Source organism: Uranotaenia lowii, unplaced genomic scaffold (assembly GCF_029784155.1).
Source record: "Uranotaenia lowii strain MFRU-FL unplaced genomic scaffold, ASM2978415v1 HiC_scaffold_371, whole genome shotgun sequence".
NCBI classification, from domain to species: Eukaryota; Metazoa; Arthropoda; class Insecta; order Diptera; family Culicidae; genus Uranotaenia; species Uranotaenia lowii.
The window spans coordinates 11,506-29,580 of NW_026598280.1; the positions used below are offsets into that span (position 1 = coordinate 11,506).

An 18,075-nucleotide genomic window follows, 5' to 3' on the forward strand; every position below is an offset into this window, starting at 1 on the left:
TCATTTTTGTCATTTTTGTCATTTTTGTCATTTTTGTCATTTTTGTCATTTTTGTCATTTTTGTCATTTTTGTCATTTTTGTCATTTTTGTCATTTTTGTCATTTTTGTCATTTTTGTCATTTTTGTCATTTTTGTCATTTTTGTCATTTTTGTCATTTTTGTCATTTTTGTCATTTTTGTCATTTTTGTCATTTTTGTCATTTTTGTCATTTTTGTCATTTTTGTCATTTTTGTCATTTTTGTCATTTTTGTCATTTTTGTCATTTTTGTCATTTTTGTCATTTTTGTCATTTTTGTCATTTTTGTCATTTTTGTCATTTTTGTCATTTTTGTCATTTTTGTCATTTTTGTCATTTTTGGCATTTTTGTAATTTTTGTCATTTTTGTCATTTTTGTCATTTTTGTCATTTTTGTCATTTTTGTCATTTTTGTCATTTTTGTCATTTTTGTCATTTTTGTCATTTTTGTCATTTTTGTCATTTTTGTCATTTTTGTCATTTTTGTCATTTTTGTCATTTTTGTCATTTTTGTCATTTTTGTCATTTTTGTCATTTTTGTCATTTTTGTCATTTTTGTCATTTTTGTCATTTTTGTCATTTTTGTCATTTTTGTCATTTTTGTCATTTTTGTCATTTTTGTCATTTTTGTCATTTTTGTCATTTTTGTCATTTTTGTCATTTTTGTCATTTTTGTCATTTTTGTCATTTTTGTCATTTTTGTCATTTTTGTCATTTTTGTCATTTTTGTCATTTTTGTCATTTTTGTCATTTTTGTCATTTTTGTCATTTTTGTCATTTTTGTCATTTTTGTCATTTTTGTCATTTTTGTCATTTTTGTCATTTTTGTCATTTTTGTTATTTTTGTCATTTTTGTCATTTTTGTCATTTTTGTCATTTTTGTCATTTTTGTCATTTTTGTCATTTTTGTCATTTTTGTCATTTTTGTCATTTTTGTCATTTTTGTCATTTTTGTCATTTTTATCATTTTTATCATTTTTGTCATTTTTGTCATTTTTGTCATTTTTGCCATTTTTGCAATTTTTGCCATTTTTGTCATTTTTGTCATTTTTGTCATTTTTGTCATTTTTGTCATTTTTGTCATTTTTGTCATTTTTGTCATTTTTGTCATTTTTGTCATTTTTGTCATTTTTGTCATTTTTGTCATTTTTGTCATTTTTGTCATTTTTGTCATTTTTGTCATTTTTGTCATTTTTGTCATTTTTGTCATTTTTGTCATTTTTGTCATTTTTGTCATTTTTGTCATTTTTGTCATTTTTGTCATTTTTGTCATTTTTGTCATTTTTGTCATTTTTGTCATTTTTGTCATTTTTGTCATTTTTGTCATTTTTGTCATTTTTGTCATTTTTGTCTTTTTTGTCATTTTTGTCATTTTTGTCATTTTTGTCATTTTTGTCATTTTTGTCATTTTTGTCATTTTTGTCATTTTTGTCATTTTTGTCATTTTTGTCATTTTTGTCATTTTTGTCATTTTTGTCATTTTTGTCATTTTTGTCATTTTTGTCATTTTTGTCATTTTTGTCATTTTTGTCATTTTTGTCATTTTTGTCATTTTTGTCATTTTTGTCATTTTTGTCATTTTTGTCATTTTTGTCATTTTTGTCATTTTTGTCATTTTTGTCATTTTTGTCATTTTTGTCATTTTTGTCATTTTTGTCATTTTTGTCATTTTTGTCATTTTTGTCATTTTTGTCATTTTTGTCATTTTTGTCATTTTTGTCATTTTTGTCATTTTTGTCATTTTTGTCATTTTTGTCATTTTTGTCATTTTTGTCATTATTGAATTTGTTGGTTCTTCAGTAACAAGGAAAAATTTATTTCCAATTTCGTAAACGCTCCTTTATTCGTACGAAGTTGATGGACACGTTTTAAAATTCTACAAAAACAATAAATTGTAATAGGAAAACTATAAGGTTTGTTTGTTTTGCTTACGTTTAGTAGCTTTTTCCTATATGGTTGCCTTCTGTCTGAATTTCAGCTATTTGCCTCCGTTAGCCACCTTTAATATTTATTATGCTAGGTTTAATTTGAATTCAGCTATTTCTCAATTAATTTCTCACCTATACTCGACAAAGCTCTCGGATGACGTGATAGTTTGGGAACTACGTACTTCTGTAGTGTTTCCGTATAGCCTAGATTCAGAAGTTACGAGTTATTCAAACAACTTAAACATTACACGTACGCCTACCTGCACTCGAGCGATTACACCTTTTCCACCTCCGTGCCACTAGTTTAAGTAAGAACTTTAACACTATTTAGCCCTGAGCTCAAAGATTAGATACAAATAAGGAGCTTTGCTGATGCAACCTTTATACTAAGCGCGATTTACTTCTTGTGTTTTGTTTTTGTTTATCTTCATTCCCTTTCCCGCTTAATTAGCCAAATTCACTTCTCACGTACGTGTGAACTCATCTTCTCATTGTAGAACTGTCAATTGAGATTGGGTGCGTTCAATAACGTTTTCGGTATCGAACGTCAGTTCAGTGACAGTCATTTTTGTCATTTTGTCATTTTTGTCATTTTTGTCATTTTTGTCATTTTTGTCATTTTTGTCATTTTTGTCATTTTTGTCATTTTTGTCATTTTTGTCATTTTTGTCATTTTTGTCATTTTTGTAATTTTTGTCATTTTTGTAATTTTTGTCATTTTTGTCATTTTTGTAATTTTTGTCATTTTTGTCATTTTTGTCATTTTTGTCATTTTTGTCATTTTTGTCATTTTTGTCATTTTTGTCATTTTTGTCATTTTTGTCATTTTTGTCATTTTTGTCATTTTTGTCATTTTTGTCATTTTTGTCATTTTTGTCATTTTTGTCATTTTTGTCATTTTTGTCATTTTTGTCATTTTTGTCATTTTTGTCATTTTTGTCATTTTTGTCATTTTTGTCATTTTTGTCATTTTTGTCATTTTTATCATTTTTGTCATTTTTGTCATTTTTGTCATTTTTGCCATTTTTGCCATTTTTGCCATTTTTGCAATTTTTATCATTTTTGTCATTTTTGTTATTTTTGTCATTTTTGTCATTTTTGTCATTTGGGATTGGGCCTGCTAAAAAGAATAAAGCCTGCTCTTTACTCTTACACAGATTTCCATAAGAATGACAGCTAATCGGAGTGAAATTGGAGTGAAGGCTATTTCTCTCTCTGTTTAACACACGAGAAATTGTATGCCGGGACTGCGAGCGCGCCCATCGCCCTTTTTGTCATTCAATCCTGGACACCTGGCATCTCTATTTCTGGTACTGCCCGAAGTTAATTCATATTTTTCAAGACCACTGGGCTACACAAAATGCACTGAAGTTATTCAGGTTGTATGAATTTAATGATTTAATGCTACTCTACTAATATAAAAAGTATTCTCCAATCAATCTTCAGTTCACTGTCCAGCAGTCTTAAAATTAAAATTTTAACTGAACATTCAAAGGATATGATAATATCACTCAAAATAAATGACATGATTTCGAACTTTTTTTTAACATGCATTAATGTTTGATTGGAAATATGAGTTTTGTTTGTTCCAGTGTGTATTTCACACAAAACATTCCGAAACGGAAAGAAAACGTCAAAATCAGTTCGAGTTGCAAAATTCACACGTAAAATTTTTCATTCTTTTATCCAACTTCCAATCAAAGTATATTACAAAACTTGTTTGCCCTAAATTACAACGACAAAATCACAGAAACTGTGCACTGTTCGCTACGTTCATCAATCTAGTTTTAAAATCCGAATGAAATAAACCCGTTCCGAGGACAGGATGATTCGCGCCTCCACTCGACTAGCCCGGCTACCGCTCCGTGGAATCGTCGCCGGCAATGGACCACACTTTTCACCGGTAATTCCGTGTTACTTGTTCAGGGGTTATACAGAGAAGTATTACATTGTCGAATCTTATTTAGGGTTTGCTGGACAGGAACTCGGAGATGGCATTGATGCAATCGATTCAGGTTCGGCACAAATCAACCCCGATCAATACGATGATAATGTTCGTGCCACAACAAGAAGTGAGTTCAAAAAGTTTAAATGAAAAAAAAAGTGTGGTAATTCTTATTTTTTATGTCAGGCTTGGATCGTTGAACGAATGGGGAAGTTTCATCGAATATTGGAACCAGGTCTAAACTTTCTGCTGCCAATCGTTGATCGGGTGAAGTATGTTCAAAGTCTGAAGGAAATCGCTATCGATGTTCCGAAACAGTCGGCCATTACCTCTGATAACGTGACGCTTAGCATCGATGGCGTGCTGTACCTGCGTATCCTTAATCCATACCACGCCTCGTACGGTGTCGAGGATCCCGAATTTGCCATTACCCAGCTGGCCCAAACCACTATGCGTTCCGAACTGGGAAAGATGTCTTTGGATAAGATCTTTCGGGAGCGTGAATCGTTAAACATCAGTATCGTAGATTCGATTAACAAAGCTTCGGAGGCGTGGGGTATCACTTGTCTTCGGTATGAAATTCGAGATATCAAACTGCCGAGTCGCGTTCACGAAGCTATGCAGATGCAGGTTGAAGCCGAACGCCGAAAGAGAGCCGCGATCCTCGAATCGGAAGGTGTGCGGGCTGCGGAAATCAACGTCGCCGAAGGTAAACGGCAATCGCGCATTCTTGCATCCGAAGCTCAAAAGCAGGAGGAAATCAATCGGGCAAATGGAGAAGCCGCAGCCCTCCTGGCCATTGCCGATGCGAGGGCACAGGGTCTCAAAGTAGTTTCAGAATCTTTGCTATCCAAACATGGAAAAGATGCTGCATCGCTCAGTATAGCCGAAAAGTACGTTCATGCATTTGAAAATCTAGCTCGTAAAAACAATACCCTCATTATTCCGTCGAACGCATCGGATGTTACCTCAATAGTGGCACAAGCCATGCAGATTTACAAAAACCTTTCCGCTGGGGCTGCTAGCAGCGAAGAACTGCATCCGTCGACGACAATCTCTAGCGCTGCCCATCAGTCCATTCCATCGGCCGTCAGCGATAACAGTTCGAAACCGACCGGGGCTGCCCTTAATCGGAATGATCCCGTTAAAGGACCCGCCGAGTGATGATACTTAAACGGGACTTTCACTGTTGATAGAAACGGTCGTACTTTGAAGGAAGGAAATCTAATGATTGGAATTTAATGGCAACAACTTTTAGAAAGTGTCAATTGCCACAAATTGGAAATCGTTAGAATATATTGAATAAAGTCCTACACTTAGTAGTACGGGTGGTTTTTCTTATTTTGGAGAAAGAACGTTTTAAAAATTTTGAAATCAAATCGCACATTCAAGGAACAGATGTTGGAGTTTTGAACCTTAAGGAGTGTAAAAGTAATGCGCCTAAAAGTATGTCCACAAGTAAATAAGCAACAATCTGCTGTAATATTAAACGCCTTTGTGTAGGCAACGCAACAATTTTGGTCGATATTTTGTAACACCGAACATTGATGTTCAGTACTGTGTTACAGAGCAAATTTGATTCAAATCAGAAATGGCTGTTGCAAACAGTGGAAATAGCACGAAACGGCGTTACTAATAACGGAAATCACTCTTTACAAAAATACATTTTTGTACAGTCTTCTAGTTCTGAGGGCCTGATTCGAAATTCAAATTCTTTGATCCACTGAATGTTTCAGTTAACTTAGATTATCAATTAGTAGTGAGTTCCCTTCGAAGCAACAATTCGATACTGGTTGGAGGTGTTATCAAATAACTTAACAATAAATAACAACGCAAGTTCGAGCCCAAGAGTTAACATCGATCACAGTTGTACCGGATAAGTTTTTTAATGACTGTCCGCCAACTGCATCGTTAATATAAGTCGCGAATGACATAAAGGTTTTAAAACGACTTTAATCGAAACAAAAAATGAAATACAAAAGCACGTTTTGTGCTTGTTTAAATCGCCTGTTTTGCATTGGAATTGGAGAAAGGTATTTATTTGTTACCAACATGTGTTTTGTGAAATAAAACTGAACATGAATAATGCTGTTATGGATCACTGTTTGATTCATTTCTGGGTTATGTAAGAAATGGCCCTCCTAATCTATGCTTGGGGAATGTTCTCTTTGCTGTGACTAATGCTGTGAGTTAAGTGAAACGCCTAAATTTATACTGAACTTTCGTTTCATCTGCTGTCACTTAACGGTCGTGATAAAGCCTTAAATTATACTCAGCAAATGTTAAAAAAAATAACCCAAACAGCTTATGTTGAACGCCTAATTATAGGCAATGGATTTATTTCGGATCAGAAAATAAACGAAACAAAGTTCATCCGAAGTGACGTTCCTCGCCTAAACCGACTACCGGAAAAGAGCGACTTGGGTGACTCGACTATCATCACGTCACGCGCGGCGCAGAATAAGGGCCGCATTCTAAGGAACCGAAAAAACCGAAACAAACCTACCGGAAACCAACCTAGAAATTGAATATAGGATAGTCTAACGATTTTATCGATGAGGTCTACTAATGAATGTTCAATCAAAGCTTCAAATAAAGGTTCGCAGAAAACAACTGCTGCTACGCTGGTCTGATGTTCAGTACACATGATGGAAAGGGACGAGATCTTGCTCTGAACTTAAAAACATATTTGTAATAAAAATTTAGCTTTTAACAAAAAAAAATGTCGCATGAATCAAACATTAAATTTCTGCGAATCTTCCCTCGATGCTTCATTTGAAAACCTAAAACGTATGAATGATTTTGTACGGCAAGTACATTACATCAAATGGGAGTCTGCAGTCTGTCTCTAAATGTCCTCACGAAAGGATATGCTACGATTGGTTCACCGTTGATACACGTAAGTAAAAAACAACGTTGACACCAGCGTTGAAGTCGAGATTCATTTAACCACACGGATCAACCAAGCTGAAATCATCATCGCACATCGAAGTTTGAAGCTGACGACCAAAAATCAGAAGTAGTAAGGCTTTTTAGAGTTATGATGGCTGAATCTAGCTTCACTTAATTAACTTTGTAAGAAAAGCCGCCTTCGCTAATGATGATCGGAACTTAATCTGTAAAAAGAAACAAACAAAAGTGGTTTATTAGTTAAAAAATCAGTACATTGTCTATATAGATATTTATCTGCCTTTGTGAAACCAATCAGAATAATTCAACTCGGTCACGGTTTTAATACGAACAGGTCCGTGAATATAAATTTCATCATGTTAAGAGGCAGGTAAAAATAAAACTATATTGAATAAATTACAATAATTACCTTAAACGATTATCAGCAAAGTTCCGCCGGTATTTGAAATGTTCGCAGTCTGTAAATAGAAGGAGAAAAAAACAATGATTAATCAACAATGTCAAGTTAACAATAATAGTGATCAACAAATGACCGATAAACTAATTTCGTTTCGATTGTCAGAAGAGGTGTCAGAAATAAAAATCTTTTTTCAACTCATGGTTTTTCAGAACAGGTCCATGATTGTTTAGCATCATTCGAACGAAATTGTTCAGAGAAAATGAGTAACTATTTGAATAAACTTACCTTTAAATATATTTTTTTTTTCTTTAAACCTTCCAGTAGTATCTGTAAAATATAGGAAAAATAAATATTTTAGTTTTTTCCAAGAATTCTTAACTTTTAACAGTATGGAATAGTTTGTCGATTGGTAATCGTTCAATGTCAGAAGAGGTGTCAGATAATCTGTTTTTCAAATCATGCTTTATCAGAACAGGTCCATGATTTCTGTCATCATTCATTGAACGATTTTAACGAAGGATAAAAAAAACTTTGAAATCTTACCTTAGCTTGAAGAAAGACTGATGGTGTCGAAAAAGTATCTGTAAAGCAAAGAGAAAAAAAAACTTATTAGATGGAGTTTTCTTCATAGTTTGGTTTGATGATAGGAGAGAAGATTGAGTTTGGAGAAAATTAGGTCAGACCTGTTGAGCTTGAAAAATGTTTTATAATCACGTTTTCATATTTTTTTTTAAATCATCACAATAATAGAAGGATGGGAATAGGGATCAAGGGAAAAAATATGATTAAGTAAAAGTTACCTTTTGAGACTGAGAGTTCCAATTGCTCGTCCGATAAGTGGCCTTCCTACATCAGCTTGTGGTCATCTACTTCGGAGTCTATAAAATACTATCCTACTAACAAACTAAGCTTGATAGAAATGGCTTTTGAGTGCGAGAAAATAAAATTCGTCCAACTAGTTTTTAAAATAAACGTCTTTTAGTAGATTTTAATCTATCCAATCGTTTTATATAAAAATAATATAAGAAAATTGAATAATATATCATACCGGTTTTAAGTTTTATGATGGAAATTACCCTTCAATAATAGATATACGTTAAGCGAGAAACAATAAGATAAAGATACAAAATGATATGAAGTGAAACTACAATTAGATTTCCGTTCCAATTTGTTTTATCAACAAAATCGTCTTATCTCAAATCAGTATTTTCAATATTTCCTTTCCTATGTGAATCCTACACTTCAAACCGAACTCTGCTGCGTTGGAATAAAATTTCAAATAAACACGTGTCTGTTGCTGCTGGTTGCTCGACGAAAAATTACCGAGAATAAGCACAAGAACAATATAGATTGGCCTAGCCACGATTTCACTGTGCGGAACCGGAAAGTAAACAAGCGCAACGAAGGAGGGTTCTCAAGGGGTGAATGATCGAAATCAGCAAAAAGCTTATCCGTTTTTAGCTTCCGGCAGTTGTAAACTTGATTTTGCGTGTTTGTGGATTTTTCTTGTAAACAGTTATAAATTATTGTTCATTATAATCGTTTCCAGCCGGACTAGCCGGCTGGTTTCTTGTTTTTTTTTTATCTAGCTTTGAATTGTAGGGTGTTACAATAATATAATAATAAAGAAAGTGTTTACAACTTGTCCAGATATTGCGTGAGATCTGGGAGACCCTCCTTCAGACCCTTACGCTTACGGATGTCCTGGATGATGGTAGCGGGTTTGCTGCCAGTCTCAGTTGGATCTCCGGGCAGGATCTGCCAGTGATCGAACACGCACTGTGGGAACGCCTGTCCGCCGGTGTTGGATCTGTTGAGTTTCGGGGAAAGAGGGAAAGTAAAATGTAAGTGGAAGGTCTTTTTTAAAGAAAAGTAAATTCGTAGATTTCTTTGAGTGGGAATGTTCTGTAAGACAGGTATTGTAAATTCTATCAGGAAGAAAAAACAATGTTTTTCAAACAAAAATTTAATCTGGCAAATTTTGCTATCCCCGTGAAGATTAAATCAGAATCACCGAGAAATGGGTTTAAAATTTGCCTACGAAACCTACAAATTTACGAATTTTTTAGAACAGCAAAACACTTACCTTAAATCAGCGGTGAAGCCGAAGGACTCGTTTACGGGCAGGTACGCCTTGACGACGAACATGGGCGTACCGGTGACCTGAGCTTCCTCGAAGACGTGGCCACGACGACGATTGAGCACACCGTAGATACCACCGACAGCTACTTCCGGACACTGGATCTCGCAGAGGTAGACGGGCTCCATGATACGAGGAGCAGCGGTGATGTACGAAGCGTACAGTACACGACGGGTGGTCGGAATGATCTGACCACCACCGCGATGGATAGCATCAGCATGCAGAGTAACATCGTAAATGTTGAAGCGGACACCTGAATTAGAAAAAAAAACCAGTTTCATGAGAAATGGCTCGTCTGTTCGAGAGTTTGAGAAAGGCTCAATCAACTAATCGTCAGACCTGTTGAGCTTGAAAATTGATTATCCATCAAATTTGTTTTCGTGGATAAGAGAAAATCATCACAATGTAAAAAGTATGCTTATGAGAAAGTGATCTCAACTTACCTCGCATGTTTTCTTCGGCCAGAACACCTTCCTTTGAGGCCCACTGGAAACCAGCGACGACGGAGTCCTTGATTTCATTCAGGTACTGCACACCCTTGGTGCAGTCAACAACGATGTTGGGACCAGTTCCGTCCGGACCGAAGCACCAGATCTTACGGGCTTCAGTAACATCGTAATCGTACTTCTCGGCCAGGTAACGAGCACGGACCTTGAAGTCGTCACGTGGGTTCACATCACCCTTGTCGATGTCCTCAGCCAAACCATCGGGCATGGGAACGGCCTTCATGAAAAGACGGTTGTGCTTGTTGGGCGACTTGGACAAACACATCTGGTCGGATTCGTCCGAGACAGTTTCACGATAGGATACGACGGGGTCGGATTTCTTCAACGGGATGCAAGCGTGATCTTCCTCCAAATCTTTGAGGCAAATTTCCAAGTGAAGTTCACCAGCTCCGGCAATGATGTGTTCGCCAGATTCTTCAATGATACACTGCACCATAGGATCGGACTTGGCCAGACGCTTCAGACCTTCGACGAGCTTGGGCAAGTCAGCGGGGTTCTTGGGTTCAACAGCAACACGCACGACAGGCGAGACAGAGAACTTCATAACCTTCATGTTGTGGGCGTCCTTGAAGGTAGTGATGGTACCGGTCTTAACCAGGAACTGATCGACACCGACCAGACCGCAAATGTTACCGCATGGAACATCCTCAATAGCTTCAACGTAACGTCCCATCATCAAAATAGTACGCTGGATAGCCTTTTCGTACAAATCTTCCTTCTTGCCGGGGGTGAAGTTCGGGCCCATGATACGGGCCTTCTGGCCAGTGGCGACCTTACCAGAGAACACACGTCCGAAGGCGTAGAAACGTCCCTTGTCCGAGGTCGGTACCATCTTGGAAACGTACATCATCAGAGGTCCCTCAGGGTCACAGTTCTTGACAGCGACGGCAGCCTCATCATCATGAGGACCCTCGTACAACATCTCCATACGGTACTTTTGGGCAACGACAGGCGATGGCAGATGGATGGCAATCATCTGAAGCAAAGCTTCACCAGCTGGCAACCAAGTACGCATCACAACCTTCAGCAGGTTCTTTCCATCCTTGTCCTTGTCCTCGTGCTTCAGGGTAACCTTGATCTTCTCCAACAGTTTGGGGATTTCGTCGGTCTTGTAGTTCATGATAGCATCGAACACCTTGTAAATCGGGTCCAACACGTACATAACGAACGAACGCTTGTTGTCGTCGTCCTTGACCTTGGCCCACTTCTTGGTCTTGGCGTTGAAGAAGTTCTCTCCCCACAGACGGTTCATCAGCTTCACGACATCGATCTTGAACATCACCGAGTACATCTCAGCGAACTGTTTCAAAGTGAAGGCCCATCCGTGGAGACCGGATCCGAAACCGACGGAACCCTTGGAGGGATCGACACGAACCTCACCCATTGGGCCACCATCGTCGTTGTAAGTGGCGATGATGACGTTCACGTTCTCCACAATACGCTGGAAGGTCTGATACAGATCTTCGGCGTCCAATTGCAGCTCGAGCAGAGCACGGTCCATCTTGTTCATGAACAGTACCGGCTTGATACGTTCGGCGATGGCCTGACGCAGCACGGTTTCGGTCTGGACGCACACGCCTGACACGCAATCGACGACGACGAGGGCACCGTCAGTGACACGCAGAGCGGCCGTTACCTCTGACGAGAAATCAACGTGCCCGGGCGAATCGATCAGGTTGATCAAGAAACCCTTACAGTCCTTGTCGCGCTGGTCCGGGTTGGTGATGAACACCAGATCCTGTTCTTCCAGCTCGAAGTACATAGAGATGGCACTGCGGATGGGAACGACGGTTTGGATCGATTAACAAAACGGTTGTGGAAAAGTTGGATGTCCCTCGTGGGACATACGATGGAATGGCCGATTGCCAACGTCATATTCCTCGTCTTTCGGCATCAAATTGTGTTGGGATCCAAAAATCCATATTCAAGTGCAGGTTTTTAAAGATTTTGTGATCAACACTTTTCTTTTCTTTATTTTAACTCTCATGCCAATGTTATCATGCGTTCGTTAATTAGAACATAGCACATTTTCAACTTTTGTGTGTTGATTATATTAAAGCAAAAAGCGATAGAACAGCATTTTTTATCAAATAAACCTTGAGTGATTTTCTTGTTGCAGCCATTGCAATTTTTAACAGAGGAAGAAAATACAGCATAGGGTAAGAACACAAAATAATGAACATCATCTTTCATTATTGACGAATTTGTTGCTAGTAAAGAAAAAGCTAAGGCTTATGTGATAAAACTTTGAGCCTGTTCTATATCTCTGAAAAGATATGATTTTTCTCAGAAATGTTTTGAAACCATAACTTAAGCCTTTTTATTTTTTGTATACGAATTATTGTAAACATTTAGGGGAAAATCGTTCATAAACATTGAAGGGGCAACTTGAGCAAAAAAAAACAGTTCGTATTTTTTTAAATTGGTAACGCTTCCAAATCAGAAGGGACTTAAAAAAATCTGTTTTCTTTATCCGGTAGAAAAAGCATGTCAGATGGTGGCTTTCAAGTCCGAAATACGGCATTTATTTTTTTCGATTTATAGAAGTTTTCACATCTTTTGTCATTCGCGACTCATATCAACGATGCATTTGGCGGACAGTTATTGAAAAAATTATCCGATAGAAATAATGTGTTCATTTTACTCTTGGGCTCGAATTCGCGGATATCAGCTCAGAAAGCAAAGAAATACTGCAAGAATTTTTGACCAAAGTAAGAAAATGCTTCAATAATGGAAATATGATTTTTGTTGTTTTTTACTATTGTATATCATAGTTTTAATTGGTTTGTGTTTAAATAGTGTTAAATAGAAATTAAAAAAAATTAAGTGCTGTTGGAAAAAGAGCAAAGCACTTTCTTCAATAATAAGTCAATGATTTTGCAAAGTGTAATCAACTGATAACGAACGATCTGTGCGCGTTTATTTGAATGGTAATACACTATTGCCATTGCTTGCAATGCAAAACCCAACCTTCCACGTCATTGGAATAACATGGTGCAATTCATCGTTTTGCAGCAAAAAATCGCAAACACCTCAGGTAGACGAGAGGAACAAAATTTGAACAAAACGCACACACACCGAGAGTGTGCAGATATTGAATAAAACATGAATGGAAACCTAACCTTGTAAGAATCTAATCCCGACAGACAGCTGGAAGAAAGAGTACCATCAAGACGCCATTCACCGCCCAGTTAAGCGGTTTTTCAACTTCAAACATGTGTAATAAAAAAACGACGGCAGATTTTTATTCGCTTTCTTTTCCAATACATCCCAAAACTGCTCTACTTTAAATAAAAAATTTAGCGGAATGCGAAAAATGTACGCTTTTAAAAATAATTAACTAAACTTTGGGGTGTTCAACTGGCCCTATTACCGCCCACTCGACTTTTTCGGGTATCGATAATGTTTTCTTAAGGAAAAACTATCTAAACAACACGGAAACTGTTCTTTTTAGTTTTTTTCCATACAACGAGCTGTAAAAACCATATTTTGGCTCTTTAGAGAATACATTTTGTGAAATTTTTTCCGCAAATTTAGTACAAATTTTAACAAAGTGCGTTGACTGACAAAATGATGATTCCCGGCAAACAACCTCAAGTAACCGGTTACTTTCAGCGATAAAACATCATTTTAAAACATAATCAAACTAAATGCTTCTTACAATTTACACATTTGACACAATACATGCGTTAAAAACAAAGAAATTTTGCGTGACCGGTCATTAGGAACCCACACTTTTTTTTATACACCAATTACCGCCCATCACTAAACGCTTCAAAAAACAACAACTATTGAAAAAATCGAAAAAAAAATTTATGCAAATCTATTCTACGAAAATGAAACTATCGTTTCAAGTCGATTTTAGGTCCAATAGGTACTATCTAGTAAACAAAAACCCCTTTTGCCCTAGGAGTACAGTAATGCTTAGTTCGCTAACAGGCGTCGAATTCAATAATTTGACCGGAAACGAAAAACCAAATATTTTATTCTGGCTATAGTTAGCATAATTAAGTGATGTTTTTTCAGTGAAATGGTCGAACAATGATGCCGACACAGAACACAGGTCTTATATTTGGAAAAAACATCCCAGTTTTTTCAAAATACACACAAAAGGGTGATTTTGGGCGGTAAATGGTGTCTGGGCGGTGAATGGCGTCTTGATGGTAATTGGCCTAACATTTTGTCAGCTCGCGTACATGTGTACTGAATGTTTACTTTCTTCTATCGACTTCTTTCGAGAATTGAAGTGCGTCTATTCAGAAACTGTACCTAATGCAAAGGTGTATTTTATGCTTCTTTTTCAATTTTAAGATTCCAAATAACCCAATACTTACGTCGACTTGATCGTGATGCACCGTTCCTGTTCGTCCTTGCGGGTATCGGTGAATCGGGTTTCTCCGGCCTTGGCACCGGCAATGATACCGGCTTTCGAGACCAGCGAATCCGTCAGAGTGGACTTGCCGTGATCGACGTGGGCGATGACGGACATGTTGCGGATGTTCCGCTTCTTGTCCATCATGGCACGGATTTCATCTACGGTGAAGTTAACCTAGGTCACGGTAAAAGCGAAGAAAAAAAACCAAAGAAAAGAACAAAAGGTGAGAATCGGTTTCATTCAACGTGGGAGAAGCCTGGGATAAAAATCGATAAACATGCGCATCGAAGATTTTTTGTTCATTCTTTTTCTTCACAACGGATGAATGACCTGATGTTAATAATTGCATCCTCGTATGAATAATTCCATGAACAAAATTGTCAAAGTTTCATTTTAACGAATATGCTCAAGATTTTAAGTATCCTTTCACAATTGCTGTTGCAATGTTATGGACACAAAAATATTTCACCATCAGCTGTAACAATTCACAGCCCAACACGTTGACGTCATCAATGCATTTTCTTTCACTCGAAGAGTGGTGCTACAAATGTTACAATTTTACAATGAGCGTCAACAAATTCTATTTCATACCATCGTGAATCTTTCCTCTGTGGGCCTCTCCAAAACCTTATGACAATAAACTTTCACTCAAATTTTCGCGACAATGCGAAAATTTCAAAACACGTTTGCAGGCTTTTTCGTCACACGATTGCTGCGTTTCAGAAATTTTAAATCCAAAACAGAACGTAACCCCAAAGATTAACAGCACATCAGACTGCCTGATGACTTTAGTCGTCTACTGCTGGCGGCTGCCCGTCCGAGTGGCCGGAACAAGAAAGAGACAACTCCATTCCCGCTTTTACCTAGAGCACGCCATCTTGCTCCCTCGTACAGCAGCTTATCGACATCATCCGACATTTTGAGCTGGCAACGAGGCATTCCTCCACGATGGAATTTTTCAACTCAATTTTCCCAGCAAAATATCCATCTTCTAATCGAAACTTCACTATTTCCGGAATCCTGATATGCTTATTAATCGATTTCCCCACAATTTTCAACACAACTCACCATTTTGGATGTTTTTTGCTAGGATCTCTGCACGACACCGAAAATCACACTACACGCCGTTTGCGTGCACAGAGGCGAAAGAGAACGACGTTGCCTTGGTGTTGGCCGCAACGAGAAGAAGAGATCGTGGCACGACGAACGACTCGACCAGTGCATTAGCCAGGGTGGCACTCTAGGGATAGTTCAGACCGGGTCACACTTTGGGCGGTGGTTGTCAATCTTGACAGCTGCTAATGTCAACGCGGTCGCATTCGATAAAGTAGTGCAGTGTTTAGAAAGTTTGCGTTTTCATATAATTTGAAAATATATTAGATCGATTCAAGAAATTAAAATTATTCACACTTGAAACACTCAAGTGTTTGAAAAATTTCTGTCCATTTCAAATTAACACACAGTTGGTGCATTTAAGCCTTACCAAAAAAAACTCTCAGTACTTTTTGTTTTATTTGTTTACTTCGGTTTTCCGTCTCACGACATAACCACCAATTCACTTGATCCATGGCAACCGTTTTCCGGCTTCTCGGACATCCCACATTCACGCTCCACTTGGTCTAACATCCTCGTTCATTGCGCCCCCACTCGTCTCGTTCCTATCGGATTCGCAGCGAACACGACATGTTAAGCAAAGTTGTGTACATATTTTGTAGAGATTAACAACTTTGTAGAAGAAATTATAAAGCTCTAAAATGCTAAACAAGAAAGTTATCATTTTTATCTCGCTATTGGTGGACCCCTCGACTTTATATTTCATATGAAAATATGCACCTTGTTATATAGAACAATGTTGCCCAAGATACCAGCAGTCTATCTTATCTACCTTTGGCGTTATTAATTTAGTTCCGCGAGATTGATGTTCTGTATCAGTGTGCATTGTAAATTCTGACGCACTTGGATCAAGACGCAACCGATGAAGACAAACCGAGTTTTCTTTGAAGCATCTCTTTCCCCCGATTGCGAACGAGTTTATTTGAACCGATAACTCACTTCATAAGTTTGATTGCTTCTCTTGCCCATACTTGGGTGGACACTTGGTTGCTTTGGAGCTAACTGAGCGTTTTTTAAAGCTTCTCCGTTTGTGAAGAGCACTGTGAAAAAAAACACGCTCTTACTCTGAACGGGCTAATCTGAGGAGCGATGCCGATGGTGCACATATATGCAGTGACGACGAAATCGAGATTCGCTCCGAATCGTCCACAGTGGAGGTCTTTACTGTCGTACCGTCAACTGGGGCAACATGCAATAATTTTCAACTTCAATGGCTTCTAAAAAACTTATGTCACAGTTAATCGTATCCTTTATGCATCAAAAGTTTTAAGGATGCTGGGACATCAAATTGGCGTAGTTAAAAAAATTATTGGTTTCTTCAGTTATTTTTAATTTTCTAAAAACATGCGATTTTCACCCTTCTTAGAAAATGGGGTAACTTGCAACAAACTTCGATTTTAATGAAAAATCTTATGAACACGTACGAAAATTCATAATTTTTGCATATTTGCGATGTCTTAAAGACCATTACGCATGACAACACCAATTGCAGTAGTTTTTGGGTCTGTAAAAACAAATTTTCACATTTTTTTCTGAAATTAAGGATGCTGCATACATTTAGGGGTTAAATAATACTACGAAAAATTCTAAAAGCTGAAATCATAAAAATAAATGTTTGGATGAATGAAATTTAAATGTTTACAAACGCGTGATTCGAATCATTCATATTCCAACACTTGGAAACGAGATTTACAAGGTATTTCTTTGATTTGCATTTTGTTGCATTTAACCCCAGACACCTAACTGAATATTAAAAATATTCATTTAAAAAAATTGGGTGATTGTTCGAAAAATATTTTTACACCAACAATGTTGGTATAATATGAGGAAAACTGTAAAAAGTTTGTAGGTAATTTTATCAAGCCAATCCGTCATACTGCAGTATGACTGCAGTATGACCCATGGGTAAAGTTTTTTTCAGCATCAAAAAATGTTAAAATTTGTACATTTATTGCTCGATTTTTCAAATTTTACATAAAAATAAAAAACTTAAGACAACTAGCTTAAGATGCGAGAAATTATGTCATCATCATTTTGTTATCATTAAAAGATAACTTTATTACAATACATTAAATTAAAAATTGATTCAATGTAGTGTTATATAAATGTTGCATCGAACCCCGCTGTTGCATGATGCCTCGTTTGACGGTACTTGTTCCTACAATATTCGGATATTCACTTAATTTTCACTTTTTTTCTACACACAACGCGTCTAAACACAACTCGTCTTTTCGTCACAAAATACGATAACAGACTAACTCGACTTTCGCTCGAAACGTCATTGCAATACGCTCTCTTTTTCTGGTCCCCTAACATGATATTTTTGCTTTAGTTCTATCACACGTATTTTTTGGAGCACGTTCACGCATGTTTTGAGTATATGCACGTTGATATGAGTTTATTGCCCATAGCGTAATTAATATATATGCTCATAAACATTTATGACAGTGTGGTGAATGACAATGGGTAAGGACTTGATTCAAAATTATTTAGAAAAGGAAAGTTATAAAATATCAGTAAGATATTATGAAATAAAACTTAACGTGTAAGATATTATTTTCGTTAGGTTTTACGACAACCCTGCATGATTAGGCGTGAGCGAATCAAGGATATTTTGATTGATGTCTCTCTCGCTTTCACTTGTTCGTTTTGATAGAACGGAATGAACGAACACCGGCTGGCGACTGGCTGGACTGAGTCAGTTTGTTGGAGATGATTGCAGAAGATAGACGCGCTTAAG

General features: G+C 37.1%; 2 protein-coding genes across 3 annotated transcripts; one reads left to right on the top strand and one right to left on the bottom strand.

Moving 5' to 3' along the window:
- Nucleotides 1-3,586: 3,586 nt before the first annotated feature.
- Nucleotides 3,587-5,216, top strand: LOC129760019 (stomatin-like protein 2, mitochondrial). The gene is made up of 3 exons (XM_055757599.1): nt 3,587-3,849; nt 3,914-4,018; nt 4,078-5,216. The coding sequence occupies exons 1-3, from the start codon at nt 3,772-3,774 to the stop codon at nt 5,053-5,055; spliced, it is 1,161 nt and encodes a 386-aa protein (XP_055613574.1). The 5' UTR covers nt 3,587-3,771; the 3' UTR covers nt 5,056-5,216.
- A 3,140-nt stretch (nt 5,217-8,356) lies between these two features.
- Nucleotides 8,357-15,448, bottom strand: LOC129760018 (eukaryotic translation elongation factor 2). 2 transcript variants are annotated; one of them, XM_055757597.1, is made up of 5 exons: nt 15,291-15,448; nt 14,182-14,396; nt 9,785-11,619; nt 9,288-9,594; nt 8,357-9,011 (listed from the first exon to the last, which is right to left on the bottom strand). In XM_055757597.1, exons 1-5 carry the CDS (start codon nt 15,291-15,293, stop codon nt 8,837-8,839), a joined length of 2,535 nt encoding a protein of 844 aa, XP_055613572.1. In that variant the 5' UTR covers nt 15,294-15,448; the 3' UTR covers nt 8,357-8,836. The 2 variants fall into 2 exon arrangements, with proteins under 2 accessions (XP_055613572.1, XP_055613573.1); XM_055757598.1 differs by lacking the exon at nt 15,291-15,448 and adding an exon at nt 14,814-14,961.
- Between the last annotated feature and the right edge of the window lie 2,627 nt (nt 15,449-18,075).

What these genes read in the sequence shown, in the direction of transcription:
- LOC129760019 (XM_055757599.1), top strand. Translation starts at nt 3,772, where the DNA reads ATGATTCGCGCCTCCACTCGACTAGCCCGGCTACCGCTCCGTGGAATC. An exon ending in ATGGACCACACTTTTCACCG is followed by an intron (nt 3,850 to 3,913) that starts GTAATTCCGTGT and finishes AATCTTATTTAG; the next exon opens with GGTTTGCTGGACAGGAACTC. An exon ending in TGTTCGTGCCACAACAAGAA is followed by an intron (nt 4,019 to 4,077) that starts GTGAGTTCAAAA and finishes TTTTTATGTCAG; the next exon opens with GCTTGGATCGTTGAACGAAT.
- LOC129760018 (XM_055757597.1), bottom strand. An exon ending in GGCCGAAGAAAACATGCGAG is followed by an intron (nt 9,595 to 9,784) that starts GTAAGTTGAGAT and finishes TTTCTAATTCAG; the next exon opens with GTGTCCGCTTCAACATTTAC. An exon ending in GGCTTCACCGCTGATTTAAG is followed by an intron (nt 9,012 to 9,287) that starts GTAAGTGTTTTG and finishes GAAACTCAACAG; the next exon opens with ATCCAACACCGGCGGACAGG.